General features: G+C 49.1%; 2 protein-coding genes across 3 annotated transcripts; both read left to right on the top strand.

Moving 5' to 3' along the window:
* Positions 1–69: 69 nt before the first annotated feature.
* BAG3 (BAG cochaperone 3) lies at positions 70–27,380 on the top strand. Of its 2 annotated transcripts, none has more exons than XM_012448068.2 (4): positions 70–561; positions 19,794–20,120; positions 22,475–22,876; positions 26,388–27,380. In XM_012448068.2, exons 1-4 carry the CDS (start codon positions 382–384, stop codon positions 27,204–27,206), a joined length of 1,728 nt encoding a protein of 575 aa, XP_012303491.2. In that variant the 5' UTR covers positions 70–381; the 3' UTR covers positions 27,207–27,380. The 2 variants fall into 2 exon arrangements, with proteins under 2 accessions (XP_012303491.2, XP_012303492.2); XM_012448069.3 differs by having other exon boundaries at positions 382–561; positions 26,391–27,380.
* LOC110569503 (large ribosomal subunit protein eL37-like) lies at positions 8,935–9,820 on the top strand. The gene has a single exon (XM_064373656.1). The coding sequence runs from the start codon at positions 9,491–9,493 to the stop codon at positions 9,782–9,784; it is 294 nt and encodes a 97-aa protein (XP_064229726.1). The 5' UTR covers positions 8,935–9,490; the 3' UTR covers positions 9,785–9,820.

The raw sequence follows: 27,380 nt of genomic DNA, 5'->3' as shown, positions 1-27,380 counted from the left end.
GCCGAGGCCCCGCCCCCGCCCGCAGCCCCGCCCGCCGCGATTATAGCCGATGACTCAGGGCGGAGCTCCGCATCCAACCCCGGGCCGCAGCCAACTTCTCTGGACGGGACTGGAAGTTTCTAGCCGGCCAGTTGTTACCTCCCTTTATCTCCTCCTTCTCCTCTGGCAGCGAGGAGGCTATTTCCAGACACTTCCACCCCTCTCAGGCCACGTCACCCCCGCCTTTAATTCATAAAGGTGCCCGGCGCCGGCTTCCCGGACACGTCGGCGGCGGAGAGGCCCCGCGGCGCGGCACGGCCAGAGACTCGGCGCCTGGAGCCGGCGTTCCGCACCCGCGACCCGGCTGCCCCCGCTCCGGGCCGACCCCAACCCTTACCCAGCATGAGCGCGGCCACCCACTCGCCCATGATGCAGGTGGCGTCCGGCAACGGTGACCGCGACCCCCTGCCCCCCGGCTGGGAGATCAAGATCGACCCGCAGACCGGCTGGCCCTTCTTCGTGGACCACAACAGCCGCACCACGACGTGGAACGACCCGCGCGTGCCCCCCGAGGGCCCCAAGGTGAGCCGGGCCCGCGGCCCGCCCTGGTCGGCGGCGCCACCTCGACGGCGGTCGGCGGGAAGCGGGCCAGGCGGCTGGGACTCGAGGCGGCGGGGCCCGGGGGTCGGCGAAGGCCCCTCCCGGGCGGACACCGGCTCCGCGCCCCGCCACACATTCCCGAGGCCCCTGGACGAGTCCTTGCTCCCGACCCGCCCTTGACAGGCGTCGGGGCGAAAGGAGGCCCCGGGATCCGGTGGCCCGGGAAGCGTCCCCGCAGTGGCCCCTGTGCCGTCCGCGGCTCGAGTCCAGGACGGAGGGCCGGGTGTCCGGCGCTGGCCTAGCGCTCCCGGGCTTGGAGGAGGGCAGCCGGCCTGGTCGGCTCCGGAGGCCGCAGTCCCTGCTGCCCGCTTGGCCTCCGGGCCCGGGACCCGCGGCGCACCCCGCTGTCCGCGAACGCGAGGGAGACACAAGCTTGGTTGGTGGTTTTGGGGGATTTTTACCTCTCAAGTTCCCTAACTTGGTTGAGGGATGTCTTCACTACTGTCCCATCTGAGGCACCCAATGACTCAGGAGGTTGGTGTCAAAACATTTATGTGTATATACATATATATATGTATTTCAAATTAAAATTGTATTATTGTTTGAAAGTGCTTTGGATACGTATGTATCCTAGTATCACTTGTAAAATAAAAAACGGGGTGCATTTCTCCCCAGCAGTTTCTAAACTAGAAATGGGAGACTGTCTTACAGTTGGCCATTGCCTTACCACATTGCCTCACACTGGAGAGAAAGAGAAGGATAATGTGTGTATTTATAATGGCATTCGCTTCCTGCCTTGTTATGGTATTAAAATACTTAGGATTTGTTACCAGTACACAAATAACTGAGTAATGATACCCTTGTGAATAGAGCAGAAGTATGTCTCATTTACATATATGCAAGGATATATACTTCTTAATCCCCAAGACCATGAAATTTGAAAACATAAGTTTGGAATGAGTATGTTAATTTTCGGAAATCATACTTACACTATTATTTCAGTTTTCTGTAAATTTGAGCTTTCAAAATAAAAAGTTTTTAAAAATAATTATATTATACTTAAAGAAAGTGTAATTGTTACTGCTGTCTGGGCAAGATAAAATAAAAGCAGCAAAAGAGCTGGTAAATTATTTTGAAGATTTAAAAACTCAGCAAATTAAAAATCCTTTGTAACCCATTATTTTAGAAGAAAGACCTATATTATTTCTTCATTTTTATACACTTGTTGTTTTAACAGTGTTGATAAAACTCTGGTTCCCAACAGTGAGATGGTGTACAGTCAGCAGTTTACATTTACGAGAGATTAGTTGTATATTTATTCTTGAAAATTAATGTAAGAGGCTGTAATTAGTTGGGATGGGCACAGTTAAATATACCTTTTTGGGTGTCTGTTCAACCCATTTTTGGGTGAAACTGATGCTCATTTCAGACCCCCTTTCTTAGCAGTCTCCATGGATGTACATGATCTTTAGTGTGGTTTACAACTATTATTTTGAGAGCTTCTTCCTGTAGACATAAGGACAGTAGTATTTGCTGGCAGCCTTTGTTATGAGTGAAGATTAAGTTTGAATGTAAACATTGCCAGTACTTTGTTCTCAGCATGAAACTTACCCAACTTACCCAGCAAGTTGAGATCTTCCTGTACCACCTGGTGCATGGGTTAGGCTGTGGTTTCATAAACCTTAAAAGGAAAAAAGCAGGTTTAGTTACCATTATTCTTCTCAACAAATAGAAAGTAAGAACTACTAAATCAGAAGTCTGATGCTGGAAAGGTTTATTTGAAAATTTCACAGTCAAAATGTTAAAGTTGAAAGGTCCTTGAAGATCTTTTAGGTAGGCTTCTTTATGTTCTGAAAAAACCCGGAGAGTTCAGGTGTGATTTTTGAAGGTCACCCAGCTAGTACCGATAGCAGGGAGAGCACTGATGTCAGGAGAGTCCTAGTAAGAGGCAGTGTGTCTGTTCAGAAGTTGGAAATGAATGTTTTGTGAAACTGTGAAGCATGCAGGCTAAAATACTTGATTATCTTTGTGCCCTCCTGGCCACCAAGTTATTGGGTCACTGACCTCTGTGCTGTGATTGCTTGGATTTTGATGATGGGACATGATCAACTCAAGAAGAGAGTTCTCTTTACCAAATCAATGACTTGAGACTTGTGAGCATGGCACCAAAACTTAAGGAGAAAACTAACATTCAACCCATGAGCTGTTTGTGCTTCATTGCTTTTGATCCTGTGCTTTGACACACACAATATATGGTGACTAATTCAGTTGCACTTGTGTGAATTACACCTTACTCAAGACTAAATGTAGTGAAAAATCCTTCAGTATCATTTTGTGTTCGAAATTGGTTTCTCAATGCATAATGAGAAAAGGGCCCTGACAGAAAAACAAAGGGCAGTTTTGGAGGAGTTGAGCTGAGGCCCAGATCTGGGCATTACCAACTTCAAGAGGAAATGCTGTCAGTCAGTAAAAAGCTGTTCATTGAGCACGAGGAGCTCAAGAGAAACCTCTCTTTTGGGGGATGACTCAGCTTCAGGATGTTTAACATTTTTGTTTTATTTTGTTTTGTTGAGACAGAGTTTCACTCTTGTTGCCCAGGCTGGAGTACAGTGGTGCGATCTCGGCTCACCTCAACCTCCGCCTCCTGGGTTCAAGCAATTCTCCTGCCTCAGGCTCCCAAGTAGCTGGGATTACAGGCGTACACCATCACACCTGGCTAATTTTGTATTTTCAGTAGAGACGGGGTTTCTCTATGTTGGTCAGGCTGGTCTTGAACTCTCAACGGGTGATCCACCCGCCTTGACCTCCCAAAGTGCTGGGATTACAGGCATGAGCCACTGCAATCAGCCTAGGATGTTTAAAATTTAACTACATTAGTTAAAAAAAAGGAAAAGACTAGGCCTTTGTATTTTATTTAGTCTTCTCCTGCCATCTTGCAGTTGATCCTCCGCCTTCCCTGAAGTGGTTAGGACAACTCCCTGTTTTTGCAGAAGGGCAGAATGAAAGCAAGTATCTTCTGTTGTTGCTGAAGCAGGCCAGCGGCCCACAAAGATGTTGGGCTTCATCCAGCCCCATTCTAAGCAGCTGGACCTCCACACCTGCAGTCTTCCTGGATTTTGATTTTCTGTACACTTGGGCTTCCCACTAATTTGGCAAGTTCATACCAGTCCAGGACCCTTCCTGGCAGAAGTTGGCATTCAATACTGGTTGTAGCCACTCCTCCAGGCTCTCCTCCCTGAATAAACAGAGGCCGGATACTCTGGAGTGCTGTTCCCCTCCAGGCGTCCCTGGGATGAGAGGGAGACCTCCCTCCCTCATGGAGCAGGGCTGTTCTAGCTCTGTGGATCCTGGGGTTTACCAGCCTGGCAGTCTCCAAGGAGTCCTGTTAAGAACACAGATTGTGGCTGTGTCTCACCAGTTCCCTGCCCAAACCCCATGTTCAAATCTAAATTGCTCAGTGTAGAGCCCAGAAATCTATTAAGTTCAAAAAGCTGTTTTGGTGGTTCTGATTGTGCCACACTGCAGTGGGAGCCACAGATGGCCAGTGATCCTGTTTTGGGGAGGAGCTGCAGATTAGTGCCTCCTGAACATCTAACCAGCAGAGCCTTTTCCCGAGCCTCCATTTTCCTTCTTGGGGAAACGCCCGGGTGCCTGGGCTTCTGAAGGTGTGACTATGGGGGTGACATGGGGAGTGAGTGAAAACAGCACACTGCGAAGTCTGGCAGTGCGAGAGGGTGACTGGCAGTGCGAGAGTGGGGAGGTGGTCCAGAGACCCTCCCGGACCCCAGGAAGAAGCATACCAGAGCCTTTCCTTTCTGTCTTGCCCACCCAGCAGAATCTCACCATAATCATTTGACAGATTATATTCAAGCACTGTGAGAGGGAGGTAGAAACATCCTTTCAGAGCACATTGGAAATGTTTCGAGTTATGATTGAAGTAGAGAGACTCATTCATTCTGCTTAAGGTTCAGCACAGCCTCCTGAATTTTCTCAAAGATGAGATCACTTTGCTCTTTGCAGATCGATTGCAAGCTGTTGTGCCTCTTAGCAGAGTCAGAGCACAGTCAGGAAATCAGTGGCCATTCTCTTAGTATTTCCAGCAACTTGCAGTGATGGCTGAGCAAGTTCCTGTGCAACTGCATGAAAGTGATTTGTTGGGGAGGGATGAAGAGCATGGCCAGATGCCTTGGAGCCCAGCTCATCCAGGATTTCCATTTTCCCCTCTAAATAACAGCCTGTGTTGTTCACACGAGAATCGACTGCACCTCCGAGAACATCATTTGTCCCGTTTTTTGGGGTAGACGTGCCCTTTATGAGGGTGGAGCCTGTACACAGGACCTGTGGCAGCGTTTGATATTAGCCAGGGCTGGGAAGGCTTAACTGTTGGATGCTATCAGGGCTGCTTGTGAGTCAGAAAGCTTCATGCCACCCATGAGGCTTGCTTAGTGCTGTCCTCGTTTCTGGAATGACACACAGTCACCTTATATAAACCACTCTACATGTTTGTTACTTTCTATTGACATTTAAAAATGATGTTCTGATGTTTATCATCCAAAGTAGAAAACTATTCATCATCCAGACCTATTTTTTCTCCTTTAAGTTTTGCTGTTTTCATATTGCTCTTAAATGTTTAAGAGAGCTTATGTAAGAAACTGAAGACAAAGGCCTTGCTTATTAGGATCTTTGAGACCCTCTGGCACTGATGAACACAGGTGAACCCTGTGCCACACCTCACCATGTTATTCTCCAGCCCCTCCTGGGTTCCCTTTTCTTGTGAATCAAGTGCACACCCCTGATCTGCTTCTGCCTCAGAGCATAGACTCAGCCGGCCTTCTGTTTTTTTTGTTTTTTTTTTTTGAGACAGTCACACTCTGTCTCCCAGGCTGGAGTTCAGTGGTGCAGTCTTGGCTCATTGCAACATCCGCCTCCTGGGTTCAAGTGATTCTTCTGCCTCAGCCTCCCTAGTAGCTGGGATTACAGGCACGCGCCACCACACCGATCAGCTGGCCTTCTGAGGCAGCCTCCAGAGCCCCTTGTTTTGTAGGTGCAGGATTTATCTCTATGCGTCATGTGGCACGTGTGATACCATGTGAGATATCTGTTGTTAAGTCTTCACATATTTCGATGAAGATATCTTGGGGACCTTGGCAGCTTTTTAGGAAGCCAGGCAGCTTGCAAAAGCTTAGGAAGAATTTAGGGGGAAAGGAATGAATGTGGGATTTTTCTGTCTGTCAACATACATATGTGTCAGATATTGGCGGGTACTTTCGGAAGCCTTATCACTAAATTCTCATCAGTTCTCTGAAGTGTCTTATGTATGGGACAGTGGACTCAGAGAGGCAGTGTGCCTGGCCTGTGGCAAAACAGAAAGACTTCTGTGGCTTTACCCCACCTGTGTTCCTGAATAGGTGATAGATCTGCCTTTAGCAGGCCTGGCTGCTTTGTACTCCCCAGGCGCAGCTTGAGGTGATAAACAGTCCTGAATCCATCTTTGTACAGTTCATCAGAAATATTGGCCTGCTTTTTGAACCTGGGTCTGGACTTAGGAGACTGGCCCGGCTCTTCACTCACTCCTTTACCGCATCTGAAATTCACTGGGTGCCCACAGTGAGTGAGTCCCAGTGTTAAATGCCATATAGAGGATAAGTCTGCCCACTTCGAGGCCATTCTCCACAGAGCATGTCCTGCCTTGCCCTGGTCCGAAGCAGGCCGTTTCTCCTCTGGACTCCATTTTATTTTAATTTGAATCTTTTTTCCTAAGCTCAGCACTTTTCTACTTTGCCTTGGGGTCACATCTCTGTTCAGAGTTCTGGGGCAGAGTCTGTGTGTTTCATCTCTGCTTCTTGATCCCTGGCAGGGTCCACAGGCTCAGAAAAGATTGAAGGAGTGACTGTGTCGAAAAGGCTAGAACATGGGCCTGGGCCCAGAGCTCAAAAGCAGTTCCAGAAAAACTGCCTGTAAAGGGTGTAGGTGTGTCCCAGCAAGGCTTTCATTGGTTCCTAAGAACTGCAGAGTTATCCTGGGCTCCTAAAGGTACCCTGAGGCCTGCTCCTTTTTGTCACTTTCCAAATGGCCTTCTCTGCACAAAGGACTTCAGTATTGATTTCCTCAGTTCGTCCTTACAGGTCTGGAGAAGCTCTTTTTGTTTCTCCCAGTGACACAGCATCTTCCAGCAGGGCTGGAGAGGCCGGGAGCTGGCAGCAGCCAGACCCCACTTCCATAGCTGCGCAGAGAGCAGCCTTGGGCACTGTGAAAGGAGTCTCTTAAAAATTTTTTTTCGTGTGGCTAGCAGTAAGATCAGACACCATATACGTGAAGCTTCTTATTCACTGTCAATTCAGAAAAGCCTAGAATCACAGAGTGCCGGCTCTATGCGTCAGGAGCCTGTAAACAACCCAGCCGTCCGAGAGCTCCCAGCACAGAGCTGTGCTCCAGTGAACTGGGAAGACTTTTTACAGAAAATTCCTTAGTATTCAGTTGAGAACAAACATTTTCCATTTTAAAGTATCTTCCTCAGTGTTTATTAAAATAGAATTCTATATTTTTTTCAGTTATTTAAAAAATTCTTCCTTGACACTGAATGAATGAATAAATGATTGGATGGTTTAAAAATCCAAACAGTGGGAGGATGGGAAGGCCCCTTCATGTGCAGAGGAAAAGCCAGACCCTTCACTGGCCCTTCCTTTCAGAATCAGTTCAGACCCCCAGCATCCAAGCCCAGTTAGCACTTCTTCCTGGGTTCGGTTGGGTGGGGTCTTCCTCGGTTCTGATAGCGCTCCATGCTGGGCGTCCCTGTGGTCTTGGGGCTGTGGTGACTCAGAATTAAGTTGAGTGCTCTTACTGTTCTGGCCCCTTTCTGACTGGCCCGATGACTCAGCACCGAGTGCTGGCTCCCTGACCCAGAGCACACTTGAACTGAATGTTCCAGGTCTGAGCCTCAGCCCAACGTGGCCAGGCGAAATGGAAGCCTTTCTCTCCTGCTGCATTTTACCCTGGAAGATGAAGGTTTTGGAGATGTTAGTGACACGTGGATGTTACCACAGTGTACAGTTGTGACAGGAGTAGCAGAAAGGTTAGCATCTACCTGGCCTTACTATCAAATCTGGGTTCTAGAGATCTTAGGCAAAGCACTTACCCTCCCTGAGCCTCAGTCTCCCCTTCTGTGAAGTGGGCATAGCAACACTCCTGCCAACAGGGTTGGGAGAATCAAGGGAGATGGTGCATCAGAGGTGAATGCCCCACAGCCTGAACTAATGGATGTGTGGAACCCCCAGAAATATTTGGAGCCTGCTCTGTGGCGTAGAAATGTGTTTTCAGATAGGTGTGTGGCCTCTCCACACAGCAGACTGTCCTGGCTGTCCATAGGCCTTTGAGCTCTCCGAGAGGCCTGGGATCTTGTTTCTTAGATTAGAAGCAAGGCCTCCTCTTATCCTCCTTGTACAGAGTGTAGCTGACTCCCTCTACCAGCGTCCAGGTGGCTCTCAGAGCCCTCCCTGGGGCTTCCCATACCCCTTGTGAGTGGAGGATGTAGAAGAACAGTAACAGATGAAGCTGCGGGGCCTTGCGGAGCCTTGACCTGGCTGCCATCCCCCGCCCGTGTGTCCGTAGATGCATCTCCCCATTCTCTGCCCAAGACAGGCTGGGGCCTTGTTTCCGGCACTGTGCTGTGTAGAGCGCTAGCTTTACTCAGCCCCAGCTCCTCCAGGGGAGGGTCTCCTTAGCCTTGTCTGTGTAGCCCCAAAATACCAGGCAGGAAGTAGGAGTGCAGCCTGTAAGGGGGGACATCAGGCTGCCTTACTGAGGTACCAATTACCTGCACAGCTGTTCTGGACCCAACTCTTAGGGGTGTAAATGTCACTGCAGATGGCAGGAGGGAGGGGTTTTCCAAGTGCCACCACCCTCTTGTAGGGAGTGTGGCTGCTGTGGGCCAAATGCTTGAGAAGCTGCTGCAGGTGGGAGCAGAGCCCCCCGGGACTTAAGGGTCTCACCGTCCATCAGAGAGGGTCCCCTTGCCTGCACTGCAGCTGATGAACTGAGGATGTTTTTCTTTTGGAAATTGTATTTTGTACAGAATACACGTCCGCTGATGCTGTGCACTGAGACCTAACAGACACTTGTAGGGTGGTGTCTGGAGGACGGACTTGCCAGGTGGCTGACCAGGGTGTTCACTTTTAGTATGGAAATGTAGCAGATGAGAGAGGCCCTTTTCCTTGTTTCTGTCTAAATTCAGAGTTTGCTTTCTGGGATGGAAATTTCAGGTACTTTCCATCTGTGATTTGTAACTTTGGATGATTAAAGCAGGTGACTCTGCTTTTTTTTTTTTTTTTATTTCCTGAAGAAGAGGTAGGTCGTTTCTCACATGCCCTGAAGCTAACTTTTGTGTGACATCCCAGTTCCTACCTCTGCCACATGAAACCCGTGAGGTGGGCTGCAGGGCTTGGGCTGCAGGCAGGCTGGATTCTGACGAGTGCCCCCAGCAGGGGAAATACCAGCAGCTGCGGATGGTGCCTGGCCTGGGAACGCCTGACGTGTGCCCTGGTGAGGGGCCACCGAGGATGTTGAGGAAACGCCAGCAGATGTTCTGCTCCCAGGCGGACCCTTCTGTGCCCCAGCCTGGCTTGGCTTTTCTCCCTAGGCCTCAGGGAGATGTGTGCATAGAGCCACAGTCAGTGCAGCTAGGTGTCCCTGCTCAGCTGAGAGTTTGTCTGCAGTGCAGGCCTCTTCCCCAGAGCAGTGGCCCGGCCTGTTGGAGAGGCGGGTAGTTTAGGGCTCAGGTCCCTAGAGTTGTTTTTGGCTGTTTGCTTCCAGGTTGTGAAACTTTAAATACAGTCTTCAGCAGAGAAAGTGACATCCTTGCTAATTAGTCCTCTTAAGACTCTCAGGCTTTTCTGGTCCCGGTCGCAGAGGCAGGATGACGAAGGAAACGTCATCATTTGGGGAGCGTCACAATAAGATGCACACGTTGTGCCGCCGCTGTGGTTCTAAGGCCTACCACCTTCAGAAGTCGACCTGCAGCAAATGTGGCTACCCCGCCAAGCGCAAGAGAAAGTATAACTGGAGTGCCAAGGCTAAAAGACGAAATACCACCGGGACTGGTGTAATGAGGCACCTAAAAATTGTATACCGCAGATTCAGGCATGGATTCCATGAAGGAACAACACCTAAACCCAAGAGGGCAGCTGTTGCAGCATCCAGTTCATCTTAAGAATTTCACCCGATTAGTCAAGCAATAAATGTTCTGGTTTTAAAAATACAAAAAAAAAAAAAAAAAAAAAAAAAGACTCTCAGATAAAGGGGCTTCTAATTCTAACCGGCTTGCTACCAACTTGGTGCGACAGATTCAAGAATTGGGCTTTGTTGGACTGGGCACAGTGGCTCACACCTGTAATTCCAACTTTGGGAGGCTGAGGCAGGCGGATCACTTGAGCCCAGGAGTTCAAGAGCAGCAGCCTGGGCCATATAGCAAGACCTTGTCTCTAAAACAAATAAATAAATAAATATTTTTAAAAAATAATTAGGCTTTGTAAACCGCCCAACCAGCTAGTACTAGAGAAAAGCTGAGTCCATCAATAACTATTTGTGGAATAAAGAAAGGCAGTTACGGCCCGGCATGGTGGCTCACACCTGTAGTCCTAGCACTTTGGGAGGCCAAGGCGGGTGGATGACTTGAGGTCAGGAGTTTGAGACCAGTCTGGCCAACATGGTGAAACCTCATCTCCAATAACAATACAAAAATTAGGCCAGGCGTGGTGGCTCACACCTGTAATCCCAGCACTTTGGGAGGCCAAGGTAGGTGGATCACCTGAGGTCGGGAGTTCGAGACCAGCCTGACCAACATGGAGAAAACCCTGTCTCTACTAAAAATACAAAATTAGCCAGGCATGGTGGCGCATGCCTGTAATTCCAGTTACTTGGGAGGCTGAGGCACGAGAATTGCTTGAACTCGGGAGGCAGAGGTTGCAGTGAGCTGAGATGGTGCCATTGCACTCCAGCTTGGGCGACAGAGCAAGACTCAGTCTCAAAAAAGAAAAGAAAAAGAAACGCAATTATTTAGGGCACAGAGCAGCTCAGAGTTTACAAAGACTCGTATCTTATTTCACTTAAATCTTGCAAAGACCCCTGGGAAATGTGGGGATCTTTACAGCTAGGGAAACAGTCTTAGTAGCAAGGAGTCCTGTCTCTGGTCACATAGCTGGTGAGCATCAAGGAGGGACTGGAACCCAGGGTGGCAACTTGAAGACACAGGCTCATGCTGGTTCATTCCTGTTTATTTGGACACAGCTGCAAAAAGAAGCAATGTTGGTTTCATCTTCTAAAAAAAAGTTTTCGGGCTGGGCGCGGTGGCTCAAGCCTGTAATCCCAGCACTTTGGGAGGCCGAGGCAGGTGGATCACGAGGTCAAGAGATCGAGACCATCCCGGTCAACATGGTGAAACCCCGTCCCTACTAAAAATACAAAAAATTAGCTGGGCATGGTGGCGCTTGCCTGTAATCCCAGCTACTCAGGAGGTTAAGGCAGGAGAATTGCCTGAACCCAGGAGGCGGAGGTTGCGGTGAGCCGAGATCGCACCATTGCACTCCAGCCTGAGTAACAAGAGCGAAACTCCGTCTCAAAAAAAAAAAAGTTTTTCCCATTAAAAACATGTAGGGATAGTCATCTGTTTATCCCAGGATAAAATGTGTATATATATGTGTATATATATATATAGTAACAGATGTATTAGATAAATCCTCCAATAGCCTGTGACTTGTGATTGTTTATAGAGTATGTGGTTGGCACAGACCTCGTGTCTTACCAGGAGTCTCTGGGCAAAGCCTGACTCCTAAGGTGTGCTTTAAGTGGAATGTGGACTTAGTTTATTATTCAGAATTTTCCCCAAGTCTATTATGTACTCAGAACAGTGCTGGGGTAGTGGGAGAGACCCTACATTACAATCCAGTGGGAACTGAAAGGATTTTGACTTTGGCTGTAGGGATGCGAATGGCTATTGATTGTTTATTTCTGTATCAAATGGACAGTAATACTGCATTCATTCGTGCACCCCATCATAGCAAGCAGAGAGCTTCAGTAGGGTGCTGAAGCTTGACTCCATTTGCACTTTGTGTTTTTGTTTTGATTGTTGTTTGATTCAGAGTCTCACTCTCTTGCCCAGGCTGGAGTGCAATGGCATGATCTCGGCTCACTGCAACCTCTGCCTCCTGGGTTTAAGCAATTCTCCTGCCTCAGCCTCCTGAGTAGGTGGGATTACAGGCACCCGCCACCATGCCTGGCTAATTTTTTTTTTTTTTTTTTTTTTTTGTATTTTTAGTAGAGATGGAGTTTCACCATGTTGGCCAAGCTGGTCTCGAACTCCTGACCTCATGTGATCCACCCGCCTCAGCCTCCCAAAATGCTGGGATCACAGGCATGAGCCACTGAGCCCAGCTGTTGTTGCGCTTTGGAAGAAAGTATGTTTTGTTTGTTTCCTACCTGATGGAGGCGAGCCAGGCCACTTAATTTTGATCTAGGTCTTAGCCATATGGGGAGTTCCAGGATTCCTATGTTCTTCCATCTTTTTTCTTTGTTTTAGAAGTTTTGAAGTATTGTTAGTAAAACTCAACATCTGACCCATGTGAAGGCTCTTCTGGCCTCAAAACCCAGTTAATACAATCTGTGTCCTACTTAATACTCCAGGGCTGCCAAGTCAGAAGTGCCCCGGGACAGCCCTAAGAGTTGCCTTTGTTACTGTTTCTCCTAATTCAGACCAGAGTGGTGAAGCTGTAGTTTGTGGATGTCAAGCCCACTTTTTTGTTTTTTTTCTGAGATGGAATCTTGTTCTTGTTGCCCAGGCTGGAGTCCTATGGCGCGATCTCGGCTCACTGCAACCTCCGCCTCCCATGTTCAAGCGATTCTCTTGCCTCAGCCTCCTGAGTAGCTGGCATTATAGGCAACTGCCACAATGCCTGGCTAATTTTTGTATTTTTAGTAGAGATGGGGTTTCTCCATGTTGGTCAGGCTGGTCTCGAACTCCCCACCTCAGGTGATCTGCCCACCTTGGCCTCCCAAAGTTCTGGGATTACAGGAGTGAGCCACCACACCTGGCCGAGCCCACTTTTTAAAGAGCACTGTTCCATGGAGCCAAGATTGGGGCTCCCAGAAGGTGTCCATTTTCAGGGTTCAGTGGCCACTCAGTGTACAGGGACTCAGTTGTGGTGGTCAAGGCAGATTCTTCTTCATGGCTGTTTCATGAACACACGTGTGCCTGGCATGCGCCTAGCCAGACAGACACCTAACAGGTGCCCAAGAGCTGTTGTTTTCACCCTGCTTTTTTTTTTTTTTCTTTTTTTCTTTTTTTCCTTTTTGAGACAAAGTCTCCCTCTGTTGCCCAGGCTGGAATGCTGTGGCACACTCTCAGTTCACTGCAACCTTTGCCTCCTGGGTTCAAGCAATTCTCCTGTCTCAGCCTCTTGAGTAGCTGGGACTACAGGCATGTGCCACCACTCCTGGCTAGTTTTTGTATTTTTAGTAGAGATGGGGTTTCACTATGTTGGCCAGGCTAGTCTCAAACCGCTGACCTCATGATCTGCCTGCCTCAACCTCCCAAAGTGCTGGGATTATAGGCATGAGATATCATGCCCGGCCTCCCACCCTGTTTTTAAGGCAGAAAAACTCCTTGAGGGTTGGGGGTTAGCAGCTTCCTTCTCTTCATTTGTTTCTGGTTTTTTGGGGGTTTTTTTTGTTGTTGTTTGTTTGTTTGTTTGTTTTAGACAGAATCTCAGTCTGTTGCCCAGGTTGGAGTGCAGTGGTGCAATCTTGGCTCACTGCCACTTCTGACCCCTGGGTTCAAGTGATTCTTGTGCATCAGCCTCCCAAGCAGCTGGGATTACAGGTGCCTGCCACTATGCCCAGCTAATTTTTGTATTTTTAATAGAGATGGGGTTTGGCCATTTTGGACAGGATGGTCTCAAACTCCTGACCTCAGGTGATCCACCCGCCTTGGCCTCCCACAGTGTTGGGATTACAGGTGTGAGCCACCATGTCTGGGCCCTCCTCTTCATTTGGGACATGAAACTTTGGGATGCTCTGAGTGCTGGAGATTCTGATATTATTTGAGTGTAGTTAGGAGTGGTCGTTTTAGATTTCTGTGACATTAACTTTTCCTTGTTTGAGGGCTTTATATAGCTGTTGAGAGCTTGAAGGGACTTTGGAAATCAGGCTGGAAGAGTGTCAAAGCTGGAAGGAACTTGCGATCACTGTTTCTCAGTGCGGACCTTCAGGCTTCATCACATATCTACGGAAACAGACCTACTTGGGGTTGGGCTTAGAATGTTCCTTTTTTGCATTTCCTGAGTCAATACTCCCAAGGGCTGGAGAACCACTGCTTTGTAGAATATTTTTGGGCCTTCCCTTCATTTTGCAGTGGAGAAAACTAAGGTTCACAGAGGGCATGTGAGTTGCTTCTGTAACACATGTATTTAGGGGCAGAGCCAGGGCTGGGACCAAGTGCAGTCTTCCCAGGCCTCCTGCTGTTCCCTTGGTGCCCATTTGCTGTTAAAAACCAGTAGTGCAGTTTAGACCTCCTCTGAAGCCAACAGCTCACCGAAGCTCAGAACCTGACCTCAGGCTTTCTCTAATGATAATTATCTTGTACATAATAGGGCAAACTTTGGCTCATCTGGGGTCATTTTTTCTTGCTTTTTATTTTGGCCATCTCATGGAGTTGTTTGGTGCCCTGAGACATGTCTCAGATTTTTGATGCAATGCACAAACAAGAGGGCAGAATTAACCAATTCGTTTTATAAATTAATATAGTGAGATAAGCAGTGAGAGTCAGGACTGAGCCCCTGGGTGCTTCTTTCCTAATTGGATTTTGTGTAATATGTATTCCTGATGTCTTTAACCAGAGATATGGATTATGAACTCTGAGCTGCAGGTGGGCCCTGACCAGGCGGCCACAAGGATCACCAGTCATCTGCTTGGTCACCGTGTTGGTACCCCAGTCCCTGTCCTGTGATCACACAGAGCTGTTCCCCAACTCTGAGGAGGCAGATTCTCAGCTCCCCCTTGAATCAGGAAGAGGCATGTAGTGAGGCTTATCTGAGAGATGCTGGTAGAACCAAGAAGCATTTTCTGGATGTGCTTAAACTTGAAAACGCTTAGTAGACTGAAGAGACATGTTTTAGTCAGATTCTAGGGGAATTATAAATATTACACATTTTTTTCTTTTGATTATTTTATTTACAAAATATCTCTTTTTGCTAGATTGTGTTGAAAACACCATAGAAGAGAGAAAGGGCAATTTAACTCTTCCAGGGGGTGCTTTTTTGTTGTTGTTGCTGCTGTTGTTTTGTTTTGTTTTTTAGACAGAGTTTCGGCCAGGCGCCGTGGCTCACACCTCTAATACCAGCACTTTGGGAGGCCAAGGTTGGTGGAATGAGGTCAGGAGTTCGAAACTAGCCTGGCCAACATGGTGAAATCTTGTCTCTACTAGATATACAAAAAATAGCTGGGTGTGGTGGTGTGCACCTGTAATCCCAGCTACTTGGGAGGCTAAGGCAGGAGAATTGCTTGAACCTGGGAGGCGGAGGTTGCAGTGAGCCGAGATCGCACCACTGCACTACAGCCTAGGACAGAGCGGGACTATGTCTTAAAAAAAAAAAAAAAAAGAGAGAGAGAGAGACTGAGTTTCACCCTTGTCGTCCAGGCTAGAGTGCAATGGAGGTGTTTTTTACTTAGTAAAAGCAGAAGCATTTGCTGTCATGACTCTAATGATGGTGGATGGGAACATTAGAAGGTGGCGTCAGCATTCCCTGCACAGACCTCATTACTGGTGGGAATTTCATTTTTGGTTGAAATTATTCATTCACATAGAAGTGTTTAATTGCCTATTTTTTAAAATTCATGTGTTTTTTACTTATCTAAAACAATGTGTGTTTTTTGTTTTTTAGCAAACCCCACCAGAGTGGAAGGGGAGCCTGGAATGTCTTTTAGATGCATTGCTCACAAAGAGACACATGTTTTTTTTTATTAAATGGCATAAATGGGTCATTAATTCACACAGACCCAAGAGTACAGACCTCGAGACTGTTGGAGAAGCAGCCAGGCTGCCCTTGCCTGTCCTGACCGCTCTGCCTTCCAGCTGTGCCAGCAGGCTCGGCCCGTTCAGTGGACCTCATGTGCAGTGGAGACATTTCCCCCACCTCGCCCCCGTCTTCGGGTGCCTCTTCCCAGTTCCAGGCCCTCTTCCCTGCTTTGTACTCGCCTCTTCACTCTCCTCCCTGACATCCTTCCTCGCTTCCCAGCATGTCCTGGTTTCTCCTTTCCAGTCCCCCTGTCTTGCTGAGGCATTTCCTGTGATGGTGGGAGCACTAAGAAGGGTGGACCTCAGCTCCCACCTCCATCCTAATCTTCCTCAGCTCAGCACTGACCCCCAAGCCCGCCCCTTGCCTCTGCTTCCCACCGCTCTTCTGACACCACCACCCCTGCCTGTGGTGACCACATTCCTTCCTGGTGACCCAGCCATGCCTCTGGAAAGGTTGAATATTGGCTCCAGGAAGCAGTCTCTGCTGTCATAGTCTCGTGTGCAGACAGAGTTGTTTTTCCTTCTTCCCTCCCTCTCCTGTCTTCTTCCCTTTCTCTTTCAATGGAGGCACAGATGTGCTCTGTGAGATGCATGAGGTGCTCAGCTCGTAGCAGGCTGGCTCAAGGGCCTTCAGGATCCTGGGCTTCCCCCAGGAGGAGCTGCATCTCCTCAAGGCCTGTCTGAGGACTCCAGGCCCTGCAAGGATCCAAGGGTTTGGGGTTGGCAGCTCTCCTGGTTAAAACCGGATAGTGTGGGTGGGATATGGCGGGGGTGTGCGGTGTGGGGGTTTGATGGAGTTTTACATAGCTATACACCCATTTACCACCACCCAGAAAAAGATAATATTCCCATCACCTCAGGAAGTTCTTTCAAGATCCTTCCCAGTCACCACCATCTCCTCTAGAGGTGACCACCATTCTGGTTTCTAGCACCACCAATTCATTTTGTCCTTCACTTTTTCTTTTTCTTTCTTTCTTTCTTTTTTTTTTTTTGAGGCAAATTCTTGCTCTGTTGCCCAGGCTGGAGTACAGTGGCATGATCTCAGCTCATTGCAACCTCTACCTTGTGAGTTCAAGCAATTCTCCTGCCTCAGCCTCCTAAGTAGCAGGGACTACAGGCGCACACCACCATGCTCAGCTAATGTTTGTACTTTTAGTAAAGACAGGAGTTCGCCATGTTGGTCAAGCTGGTCTCGAGCTCCTGACCTCAGGTGATCTGCCCGCCTCGGCCTCCCAAAGTGCTGGGATTACAGACTTGAACCACTGCACCCGGCCCTATCCTTCAGTTTTCATTCCTTTGACACTTTGGACTGAAGAGCATAATGTCGTGCCTATTTAGGGAGAAACTCATATTTATTGCCGGTCTTTGGGGCACCCCTCTAGATGTGCCCTTATAAAACCTCACAGCATTTCTCCAGGGCAGGTGTTGCTAGCTCCATTTTCTTTTTTTTTTTTTTTTGAGACGGAGTTTCGCTCTTGTTACCCAGGCTGGAGTGCAATGGCGCGATCTCGGCTCACCGCAACCTCTGCCTCCTGGGTTCAGGCAATTCTCCTGCCTCAGCCTCCTGAGTAGCTGGGATTACAGGCACGTGCCACCATGCCCAGCTAATTTTTTGTATTTTTAGTAGAGACGGGGTTTCACCATGTTGACCAGGATGGTCTCGATCTCTTGACCTCGTGATCCACCCGCCTCGGCCTCCCAAAGTGCTGGGATTACAGGCGTGAGCCACCGCGCCCGGCCCTCTAGCTCCATTTTCTAGAAAAGGAAGTGAAGGCTTACAGAGGTAAGAGAATTACCTAAGCTCACGGAACTGTTAGGAACAGAGACGAATCACCCTACCTAGGCCATTGTCTACCCTGGAAGAGCCTGTGCCTTTCCCCATCCCTCAGGGCCTCTGTGCTTTCCAAGTAATTCTGCTTCTGTTTTGTTTCCTGCCTCCTTATCCCATCTCCTAATCCCCTGTTGGCAGGGAGTGTGCCTTGCTGGTTTGGTAACCCCATAGGACCGGGTGGCAGGATGTTTGCCCAGGAGCAGGCAGTGGATAAGGGTTTGCTCACTGCTGGGCCCTGCTATGTGATGTGTGCAGATGGTTGAGGCTTTTGTGCGTGGCTAGGAAGAAACAGCAAGCCCCTGGGCAGCCAGCAAAATGACACTGCAGGATTAATGCAGACCCTGATTTCGGCTGGAAGAAGGAGCACTCCAGTGAGTCGACAGCATGCCCACAGGCATGCTATAGCTCAACACTGAGTAGTAGAGGGTTCTTCTATGCTTCTCGTTGGCTCCCTTTCAGGGCCGTCTCACGGTAGGAATTCAGCCCTGAACGCGAGGCCTGGACCCACTCCTGCTCTTGGGTGACCTGAGAGTTAAGCAGGCTAATGTAATGCCGCCACCCTAAGCATGTGGCTATTCTAATCTGAGAATGCCTGTCTGCCTATGTCCCCAAGGACACAGTGACACCCATGCCTTTCCTGTGCTGGAGGCCCTCCAAGGGCAGGGTCTCAGCAGGAGGGAGGCAGTTGATGGGCCTGAAAGGGCTAAACCAGGGTCAGCCACCTGGTGCCCACGCCTGTACACAAATAGAAACATCACCGAATTAATGGTCTGTTCATTCAAAGTGCAGAGCAGCCCTCAATATCTGTCCTTACTTTTGATTGATTTTGCAACAGTAGAGATTGTACCCTACGAGCTCATAGATTCTTTGGCATTTGTTTGATGTGCAGAGAGCTGCCTCCGTCAGGAAGGATCACTCCCCTTTTTAAGAGTTGCCCCACGCAGATATGTGTAAGTGACACAGATCAGTAGCTCCCCTCCTGTGAAAGGACCCTCAGTGCTTGGGGACATTAGGGCTTCTGTTGCGCAGCCCCTACTAGCTGAGAGATGGCATTGCCAGTGAGTGACTGGCCAGCCTTGTTGTCTGAAATAAGATCTTTCCTGTGGTACATCTGGAACTTGGCCTTCTCAAGGGTCCCAAAATAGCCAGGCCACTGAAGGGAGAACTTCAAGAGAGGACATAAGAGAGGCACCCCAACAGCTCCTTGCCCAAACAGGCTCTGTTGTGTTGAAGAAAACGTTATTCAGTGATACTTGTTAAAGCAGAGCCATGAAGATTTATTCAGGGCCATCAAGATAGGCACAGGGACCCCAGCAGTGGCATCTGGCAGTCAGGGGAGAGACTGGGCTCAACTTCAAATACAGCGAGGGCCGGTGGGAATTTATAGTCAAGGAGCAGTGTAGGGGTCAGTGGATGGAAGATTAGAAGAGGAAACAGCAGGGGTAAGGGCGTGTCTGGCCACACTGACCAAACAGGATTCTTGGCCAAGACAGGCCAGAGTGATTAGACAGCACCTGGGGATGATGGAGGCTGAGGAACCTGATCAGACAGGCTGGGGAGGGGGCTTTTAGTTAAACTGACTTAGCAGTGTCTTTTGCTGAAACTGGACTTTACAAGGAAGTGCACAGATGGGGCTAGGAGAAGCTTCAGACGCCTGACTAAGGTCTGGCCATGCAGAGAATCTTTGTCAGTTGGCATCATTAGGCGGCACAGTGAACCCTGCATGCTGCTCTCCCCTTCGCTGCCTCTGCACCCCTATCCTTCCCCTTCCTGCCTCATGTTCTAACAATACTCCTGAGGAGGCAGCCCTCGCTCCCCAGCCCACTGCTCTGTGAAGATTCCCAAACCGTGTCCTGTGTTGGGGCCCAGTACAAGCTGTCTTGCTGGGAAATATGAGGGCCTTTTTGGAAACAGACGCTTGCTGTAATATAGAAGTTGGAGCTGACCCCTGCTCCTGGAGCTCACGCCCCTGCTCCTGGAGCTCACCTTCTGATTGGGTCTCTGAAAATGCGGGCAGGCGTGGGCAGCTGGGTCACCCGGTCACCCAGAAAAGAAACTCGTCTTACCAGTTTGGGGACCTCTCCTGTGCTCAACAGATACTTTTGGCTTTCTCCTGATGCTCCTAATTCCTAAACTGGTGGCCAAACAGCAGCCTCTATGGGGTGAGGGGCTTGGAGGGAGCAGGGGCTGGGAGCTAGCTGACGCCCTGCAGCCCAAGTCACTCGGGAAAATCACAGTGCCAGGTGCCACACTGTTTCCTCTGCCAGGAGGGTTCACTTCCCAGTTTCTAACCAGCCCGTGTTTCTCCGCTTTTTATTTCAGGAGACTTCATCCTCTGCCAATGGCCCTTCCCGGGAGGGCTCTAGGCTGTTACCCGCCAGGGAAGGCCACCCTGTGTACCCCCAGCTTCGACCAGGCTACATTCCCATTCCCGTGCTCCATGAAGGCGCTGAGAACCGGCAACCGCACCCTTTCCATGCCTATCCCCAGCCTGGGATGCAGCGATTCCGAACGGAGGCAGCAGCAGCGGCTCCTCAGAGGTCCCAGTCACCTCAGCGGGGCATGCCAGAAACCACTCAGCTAGATAAACAGTGTGGACAGGTGGCAGCGGCTGCAGGAGCCCAGCCCCCAGCCTCCCACGGACCTGAGGTAAGCAGAGGCCAGGCTCACAGGCCTGCTGGGGAGCGAGCCGCTGTGCTTCCTAGGCTGGGCCCAGCCCCTGAGGACAGTGCCCTGGGCCAGCACCTGTTCACATGCAGGGCATCTGGGCCTGGCCTGCAGCATCAGAGGTCACCCTGCAAAGACAGGGTGATGGCCCCACATCATCCCCCAGCATTGAATAGGGGTGTTTTTCAGTGGGGCAGGGCAGGAATCATGTGGCTTACTTTCGTAGTTAAGGAACCGGAGCTCGGAAAGGCACACCGCAGCCTGCCCGCTCCAGATGCATACAGGTGGAGACAGCAGAGCTGGGAGCAGAAGCCCAGCCTGCCTCCTGTCTCCTGATTTCCATGCTCCTTATTTACCCTGGGCTTTCTATTCAGAAACACAGAGATAGCTGTGTACCATTTTGCTCAATTCAATGCTTATGGATAAATCTGCTTGTGGAGCTGTGTTGATAGGAAAATGAGACCCCATGCCTGCCCTCACCGTGCACCACAGTTTAAAAAGAAGTAAGGAGTCAGGAAGGCAGCATTTTAATCCTGAAGCAAAATATGTCAGGGGTATACCAGTGGATGCTGTGCATTAATAGCTAAAAAATAGTTCTTAATCTGGTTCTTAGCTGAGATTTGAGGCATTGCTAATAGGATTCCTGAGCAGTAAGCCCTCTTAATTTTCCTGTCTGTGGATTGTCCCATTGTGTATGCCAGCACTGTTTCTGGGCACAAAATCCCATGTCCTGTCTGCACCCAGAGTCATGCTTGCCTCAGCCCTGTCTGAATCTGTTCAGCTTCCCACATGCTTGAGAGGGAAACAGTTAATGCGGGATACCAGAGGCATTTTTCTTTTCTTAAAGCGGTAGTATCTGGCCAAGTGTGGTGGCTCACACCTGTAATCCCAGCACTTTGGGAGGCCGAGGCAGGCGGATCACTTGAGACCAGAAATTCAAGACCAGCTTGGCCAACATGGCAAAACCCCGTCTCTATAAAAAATACAAAAATTAGTGGGGTGTGGTGGTGTGTGCCTGTAATCCAGCTACTTGGGTAACTGAGAATTGCTTGAACCCAGGAGGCAGAGGGTACAGTGAGCCGAAATCATGCCACTCACTCCAGCGTATGCAACAGAGCAAGACTGTCTTAAAAAGAAAAAAAAGGCCGGGCGCGGTGGCTCAAGCCTGTAATCCCAGCACTTTGGGAGGCCGAGGCAGGTGGATCACGAGGTCAAGAGATCGAGACCATCCTGGTCAACACGGTGAAACCCCGTCTCTACTAAAAATACGAAAAATTAGCTGGGCATGGTGGCACGTGCCTGTAATCCCAGCTACTCAGGAGGCTGAGGCAGGAGAATTGCCTGAACCCAGGAGGCGGAGATTGCAGTGAGCCGAGATCGCGCCATTGCACTCCAGCCTGGGTAACGAGAGCGAAACTCCGTCTCAAAAAAAAAAAAATTAATACCTGTATTTATAACGGTTTTGCTGCAGGAAATCAAAGTGACACATAAATCAGAGACATCTTCAAATTTAAGCTAACAAGGCACTTAGAAGGGGAAAAGCTCTCAATTGAGGTAAATAGAAGGTGGCCCAGCAGGGAAAGGGGCTTGACCTGCCTTGGGCCCCACGGGATGCTTGCAGCTCCCGGTTGCTAGCCAAGTTCTCTGTAGATTGGTAGAGAAAGGGTAGTGGGGACAACACATCGTTTGTATGAGCGCTTCCTATGTGCTGGCCTGGGGCTGAGCCACATGCCCAGGCAATTGACCTCACCTTCAGAGCAACCTGGTGAGGGAAGGGCACTCTTCCTATATTTCAAATTAGGCTTAGAAAATGATTGAACTACTAGGAATTTAAACATAGGCCCCTTGACTCTAAAACCTTCAGTCTTTGTTTTTTTTGTTTGTTTGTTTTTTGTATTTGAGACGGAGTCTCACCCAGGCTAGAGTGCAATGGCTGATCTTGGCTCACTGCAACCTCTGCCTCCTGGGTTCAAGCAATTTCCAATCCTCAGCCTCCTGAGTAGCTGAGATTACAGGAATGTGCCACCATACTTGGCTAATTTTTATATTTTTAGTAGAGACAGAGTTTCACCATGTTGGCCAGGCTGGTCTTGAACTGCTGATCTCAGGTGATCTGCCTGCCTCAGCCTCCCGAAGTACTGGGATTACAGGTGTGAGCCACCATGCCCAGCCCCAAAGCCCTCAGACTTAACCCCACATTTTGAAAATTGGAAATTACATATAGGAGGTCTTAGGATGTGGGTTGCCCTGAGCAGGTTCACAGCAGAAGCATGGTCAGGATGCCAAGGCAGGGGGTCATTCGTGGGGTCATGCCTTCTACCCTGTGTCTCTTGCAGCGGTCCCAGTCTCCAGCTGCCTCCGACTGCTCATCCTCATCCTCCTCGGCCAGCCTGCCTTCCTCTGGCAGGAGCAGCCTGGGCAGTCACCAGCTCCCTCGGGGCTACATCTCCATTCCGGTGATACACGAGCAGAACGTTACCCGGCCAGCAGCCCAGCCCTCCTTCCACCAAGCCCAGAAGATGCATTACCCAGCGCAGCAAGGGGAATACCAGACCCACCAGCCTGTGTACCACAAGATCCAGGGGGATGACTGGGAGCCCCGGCCCGTGCGGGCGGCATCCCCATTCAGGTCACCTGTCCAGAGTGCATCGAGCCGAGAGGGCTCACCAGCCAGGAGCAGCACGCCACTCCACTCCCCGTCGCCCATCCGTGTGCACACAGTGGTCGACAGGCCTCAGGTACGGGAAGTGAGTTGTCAGCAGACTGGTTACGGTGGCATCTCTCTAGGGCCACAGGAGCTCTGTGGGTGCCCTGGGTTCCCTCTTCAGCCCTGCCTATTTAACTTGCGTGTACCTGGAGGGAAGTGAGATTTGGGAAATTGCTGGATGTCAACAGAAAGGCAGGACAAGTGCTCAGGCTGTGAACCCTCTGCATTCTGCAGCTTTTGCTGGGCTGATCATTGTGCATTGTGGCTGACTTGGGGCAGAAGAAACAGCTTGGGCAGAACTCACACAACTGGGACCAGGTTCCTTAGTGCCCACCACACCCTTTCAGGGCTCCTCACACCCCCGTCCACACTGCAGCCACAGCCTCATCTTGGGTGTAGGCAGCTTGTCACCTTCCGCTCAGTTACTTGCTCCACTCTGCAGGCCCATTCAGTTCATTCCCAGCCCTGTGCCTTTGCCCATTCTGAACCCACTTCCTGAAATGCCTGCACAGTACAGGTTCTCCCCGTCCTCTGACAATGAGCCAGTCTTGTCTCCTCCATGAAGCCTATTCATCCTTCTCATCTCATGATGCCCCATATGAGTTCCTTAATGAGGAACTACTTCCAACTTCTATGAGTTCAACATGTAATTATTCTGGATATTTCAGAAGTATTGATTTTATCTCTTCAGCTTAGGGCTGAGCCTGACCACAGGGCCCGTGTCTTACCCCTTCTTCCTCCCTTGGCAGTCAGATACCACGTGGCCTAGCTGAGGCATCAGCCAGCTATGGCAGATAGGAAACCATGCTGGCCTGGGGAAGGTTGTAGGCAGGGGTCTGCTGATCTTCCAGTGGAGACATGAGGTACAAGTTCCTGGAAGAGGAAGTCATTTAGTTTGAGCAGCTTGCAGCTTAGCAGCAGAACATTGAGCAGCCCTGGGCCCCCTGTGGCTGCAACTTGAGCAGCTGAATTCTTTGCTACAGTTTTTAAAAAGAAAAGCCCTCTGTGAACATATATGGGATATTCTTTTATTACAAGTGGTCACACTGTCCAGGGCCCTGGAATAGAGCACCCTCCTCTTAAAGTGTTTTGAACTTTTTTATTTGGAAATAATTTCAACCTTGTAGAACAGTTGTGTGAATCATACAAAGAAATCCCACATATGCTTCATCCAGTTCACTGCTTTTCAACATGTCTGCATTCGCTTTGTCATTTCTTCTCTCTCCTGTATTGTTGATGTATTTTAACTGTTTGAGAATTAGTTGCAGACATCATGTTCCTTTTTCCCTAAATACTTTAGCAAAGATTTTCCTAAGAGGAAGACATTCTCATTCAGAACCATGGTAGACTTACCAGATTGAGGAAATTTAACATTCTTCCAGTATTATTATGCAGTACGAAGCCCATTTCAAATCCTTATTATGGCAGTTTTCCCCCAATTCCAGGATATGCTCCAGGATTGAAACAAGGACCATGAGCACCGCATTTAGACGTAACTTGTCTTTAGTCTTCCTTCAGTCTGGAACAGTTCCTCGGCCTTTCCTTGCTTTCATGGCCTTGATGTTTTTGAAGAGCACAGGCTGTAGAACACCCTCTCTTAAGTGTTTCTGAAGTCACTTCGTACACAACCATTGTTGTCAAAACCTAAGGAGGGGCACGTGGTTGGTTGTGAATGGTCAGGGCCAAAGTTGAGGGTGTCTGGATTGTCGAAAGCGATGTGATGGAAAAGGAGGTTGCTGGTGTGTAGACAGCTAAATCTCATACCAGATCCATACTTGGGTTCAGCAATCCTAGGAGGTGCCCATTTGTAGAGAGATGGGTATTTTCCCCAAATCATTCTCATATATTTCTCATAATCAGTGAAACAATATTTCATCCTGTTTTCACCTTCATTAACTGTGTTGGTGGTAACCTCCCTTTTAGAGCTTATTCAAAGTTCCCTTTTGGGAGGCTTTCCAGGATTTCACCTAACTGAACATTATAGTGGAATCGAGTGTTTTGAACTGGGAATAGTTTAGAAATAAGATAGTCTACTTATTTCCCAGTTGATGAAATTAGGGTGAGATTTTTAAAAGAGGCTTTAGATATTCACTTACATGAATAAGAGCCAAGATAAGGCCAGGCACAGTAGCTCATGCCTGTAATCCTAGCACTTTGAGAGGCCAAGGCGGGGGATCACTTGAGGTCAGGAGTTCAAGACCAGCCTGGCCAACATGGTGAAACCCCATCTCTACTAAAAATACAAAAAAATTAGCCGGGCATGGTGGAGGGCACCTGTAATCCTAGCAACTCGGGAGGCTGGGGTGGGAGTATTGTTTGAACCTGAGATGCAGAGGTTGCAGTGAGCTGAGATCACAGCACTGCACACTCCAGCCTGGGTGACAGAGCAAGACTCCATCTCAAACTAACTTCCTTCCTTCCTTCCATCCATCCATTCATCCATTCATCACTCAGGCTGGAGTGAAGTGATATGATCATGGCTCACTGCAGCCTTGGATTCCTGGGCTCAAGCGATCCTTCCACCTCAGCCTTCTGAGTACCTGGGACTACGGGTACAAGCTACCACACCTAATTTTTAAAAATTTTTTGGGCTGGGCTCAGTGGCTCACGCCTGCAATCCCAGCGCTTTGGGAGGCCGAGGTGGGTCGATCATTTGAGGTCAGGAGTTCGAGACCAGCCTGGCCAACATGGTGAAACCTCATCTTTACTAAATATACAAAAATTAGCCAGGTGTGCTGGCACATGCCTGTAATCCCAGCTACTTGGGAGGCTGAGGCAGGAGAATTGCTTGAACCTGGGAGGCAGAGATTGCAGTAAGCCGAGATTGCAACATTGCACTCCAGCCTCGGTGAAGAAACGAGACTCTGTCTCAAAAAATAAATAAATAAATAAATAAATAAATAAATAATTTTTTGTAGGGTTGGGGGTCTTACTATATTGCCCAGGCTAGCTATTTTCATTTTTGAAAATTTTACTGAGTTTCTTTTCATTGCTGTAAGAATACCATCTACAGAGAAATTCAGTGAAAGGTAACACAGCCTGAGGTGATAAGTGGAAGCCTAACTAATAGTTTAGTTACATACATGATTAATACCATGTTATTATTTTGTAACAGCCATTGATTGACTTTGAAAATATTTTATACTATTAAACTTTCCTTAAAAAGCCATTTTCCAGTTTTCTTTCTAATCTGTGACTTCCAGTCAGTTATTAAAAATGTCTTTTTGTGGCCAGGCACGGTGGCTCACGCCTGTAATCCCAGCACTTTGGGAGGCCAAGGCGGGCAGATCACCTGAGGTCGAAAGTTCAAGATCAGTGTGGCCAACATAGAGAAACCCCATCTTTACTGGAAATACAAAATTAGCCAGGTGTGGTGGCACATGCCTTTAATCCCAGCTACTCAGAGGCTTAAGCAAGAGAATCATTTGAACCCAGGAGGCGGAGGTTGCAGTGAGTGGAGATCACACTATCACACTCCAGGCTGGGCAACAAGAGCAAAACTCCATCTCAAAAAAAATAAATATATTTTTTATATTTTTCAGCAGCCCATGACCTATCGAGAATCTGTACCTATTCCCCAACCTGAAAACAAACCAGAAAGTAAGCCAGGCCCAGTTGGACCAGATCTCCCTCCTGGACACGTCCCAATTCAAGTGATCCGCAAAGAGGCGGATTCTAAACCTGTTTCCCAGAAGCCCCCACCTCCCTCTGAGAAGGTAGAGGTAAAAGTTCCCCCTGCTCCAGTTCCTTGTCCTTCTCCCAGCCCTGGCCCTTCTGCTGTTCCCTCTTCCCCCAAGAATGTGGCTACAGAAGAGACGGCAGCTGCCAGCACTGCCCCTGCAGAAGCTACACCTCCAAAACCAGAAGAAGCCGAGGCTCCCCCAAAACATCCAGGAGTGCTGAAAGTGGAAGCCATCCTGGAGAAGGTGCAGGGGCTGGAGCAGGCTGTAGACAACTTTGAAGGCAAGAAGACTGACAAAAAGTACCTGATGATCGAAGAGTATTTGACCAAAGAGCTGCTGGCCCTGGATTCAGTGGACCCCGAGGGACGAGCTGATGTGCGTCAGGCCAGGAGAGATGGTGTCAGGAAGGTTCAGACCATCTTGGAAAAACTTGAACAGAAAGCCATTGATGTCCCAGGTCAAGTCCAGGTCTATGAACTCCAGCCCAGCAACCTTGAGGCTGATCAGCCACTGCAGGCAATCATGGAGATGGGTGCCGTGGCAGCAGACAAGGGCAAGAAAAATGCTGGAAGTGAAGATCCCCACACACAAACCCAGCAGCCGGAAGCCACAGCAGCAGCAGCAACTTCAAACCCCAGCAGCACGACAGACACCACTGGCAACCCAGCAGCACCATAGCCTCTGCCCAGTAAAAATCAGACTCGGAAACTCAGAACCGATGTGTGCTTTAGGGAATTTTAAGTTGCATGCATTTCAGAGACTTTACGTCAGTTGGTTTTTATTATTAGCTGCTTGGTACGCAGTAATTTGGGTGGAGACAAAACACACTAATAAAAGGGCTAAAAAGGAAAA

This window comes from Aotus nancymaae, unplaced genomic scaffold (genome assembly GCF_030222135.1).
Source record: "Aotus nancymaae isolate 86718 unplaced genomic scaffold, 86718_ANA_hifiasm-v0.15.2.pri h1tg000010l, whole genome shotgun sequence".
Taxonomy (NCBI): domain Eukaryota; kingdom Metazoa; phylum Chordata; class Mammalia; order Primates; family Aotidae; genus Aotus; species Aotus nancymaae.
Note: the sequence above shows the minus strand (reverse complement) of the source record. Positions and strands in the feature narration are given on the sequence as shown.

What these genes read in the sequence shown, in the direction of transcription:
- BAG3 (XM_012448068.2), top strand. Translation starts at nt 382, where the DNA reads ATGAGCGCGGCCACCCACTCGCCCATGATGCAGGTGGCGTCCGGCAAC. An exon ending in TGCCCCCCGAGGGCCCCAAG is followed by an intron (nt 562 to 19,793) that starts GTGAGCCGGGCC and finishes TTTTTATTTCAG; the next exon opens with GAGACTTCATCCTCTGCCAA. An exon ending in CAGTGGTCGACAGGCCTCAG is followed by an intron (nt 22,877 to 26,387) that starts GTACGGGAAGTG and finishes TATATTTTTCAG; the next exon opens with CAGCCCATGACCTATCGAGA.
- LOC110569503 (XM_064373656.1), top strand. Translation starts at nt 9,491, where the DNA reads ATGACGAAGGAAACGTCATCATTTGGGGAGCGTCACAATAAGATGCAC.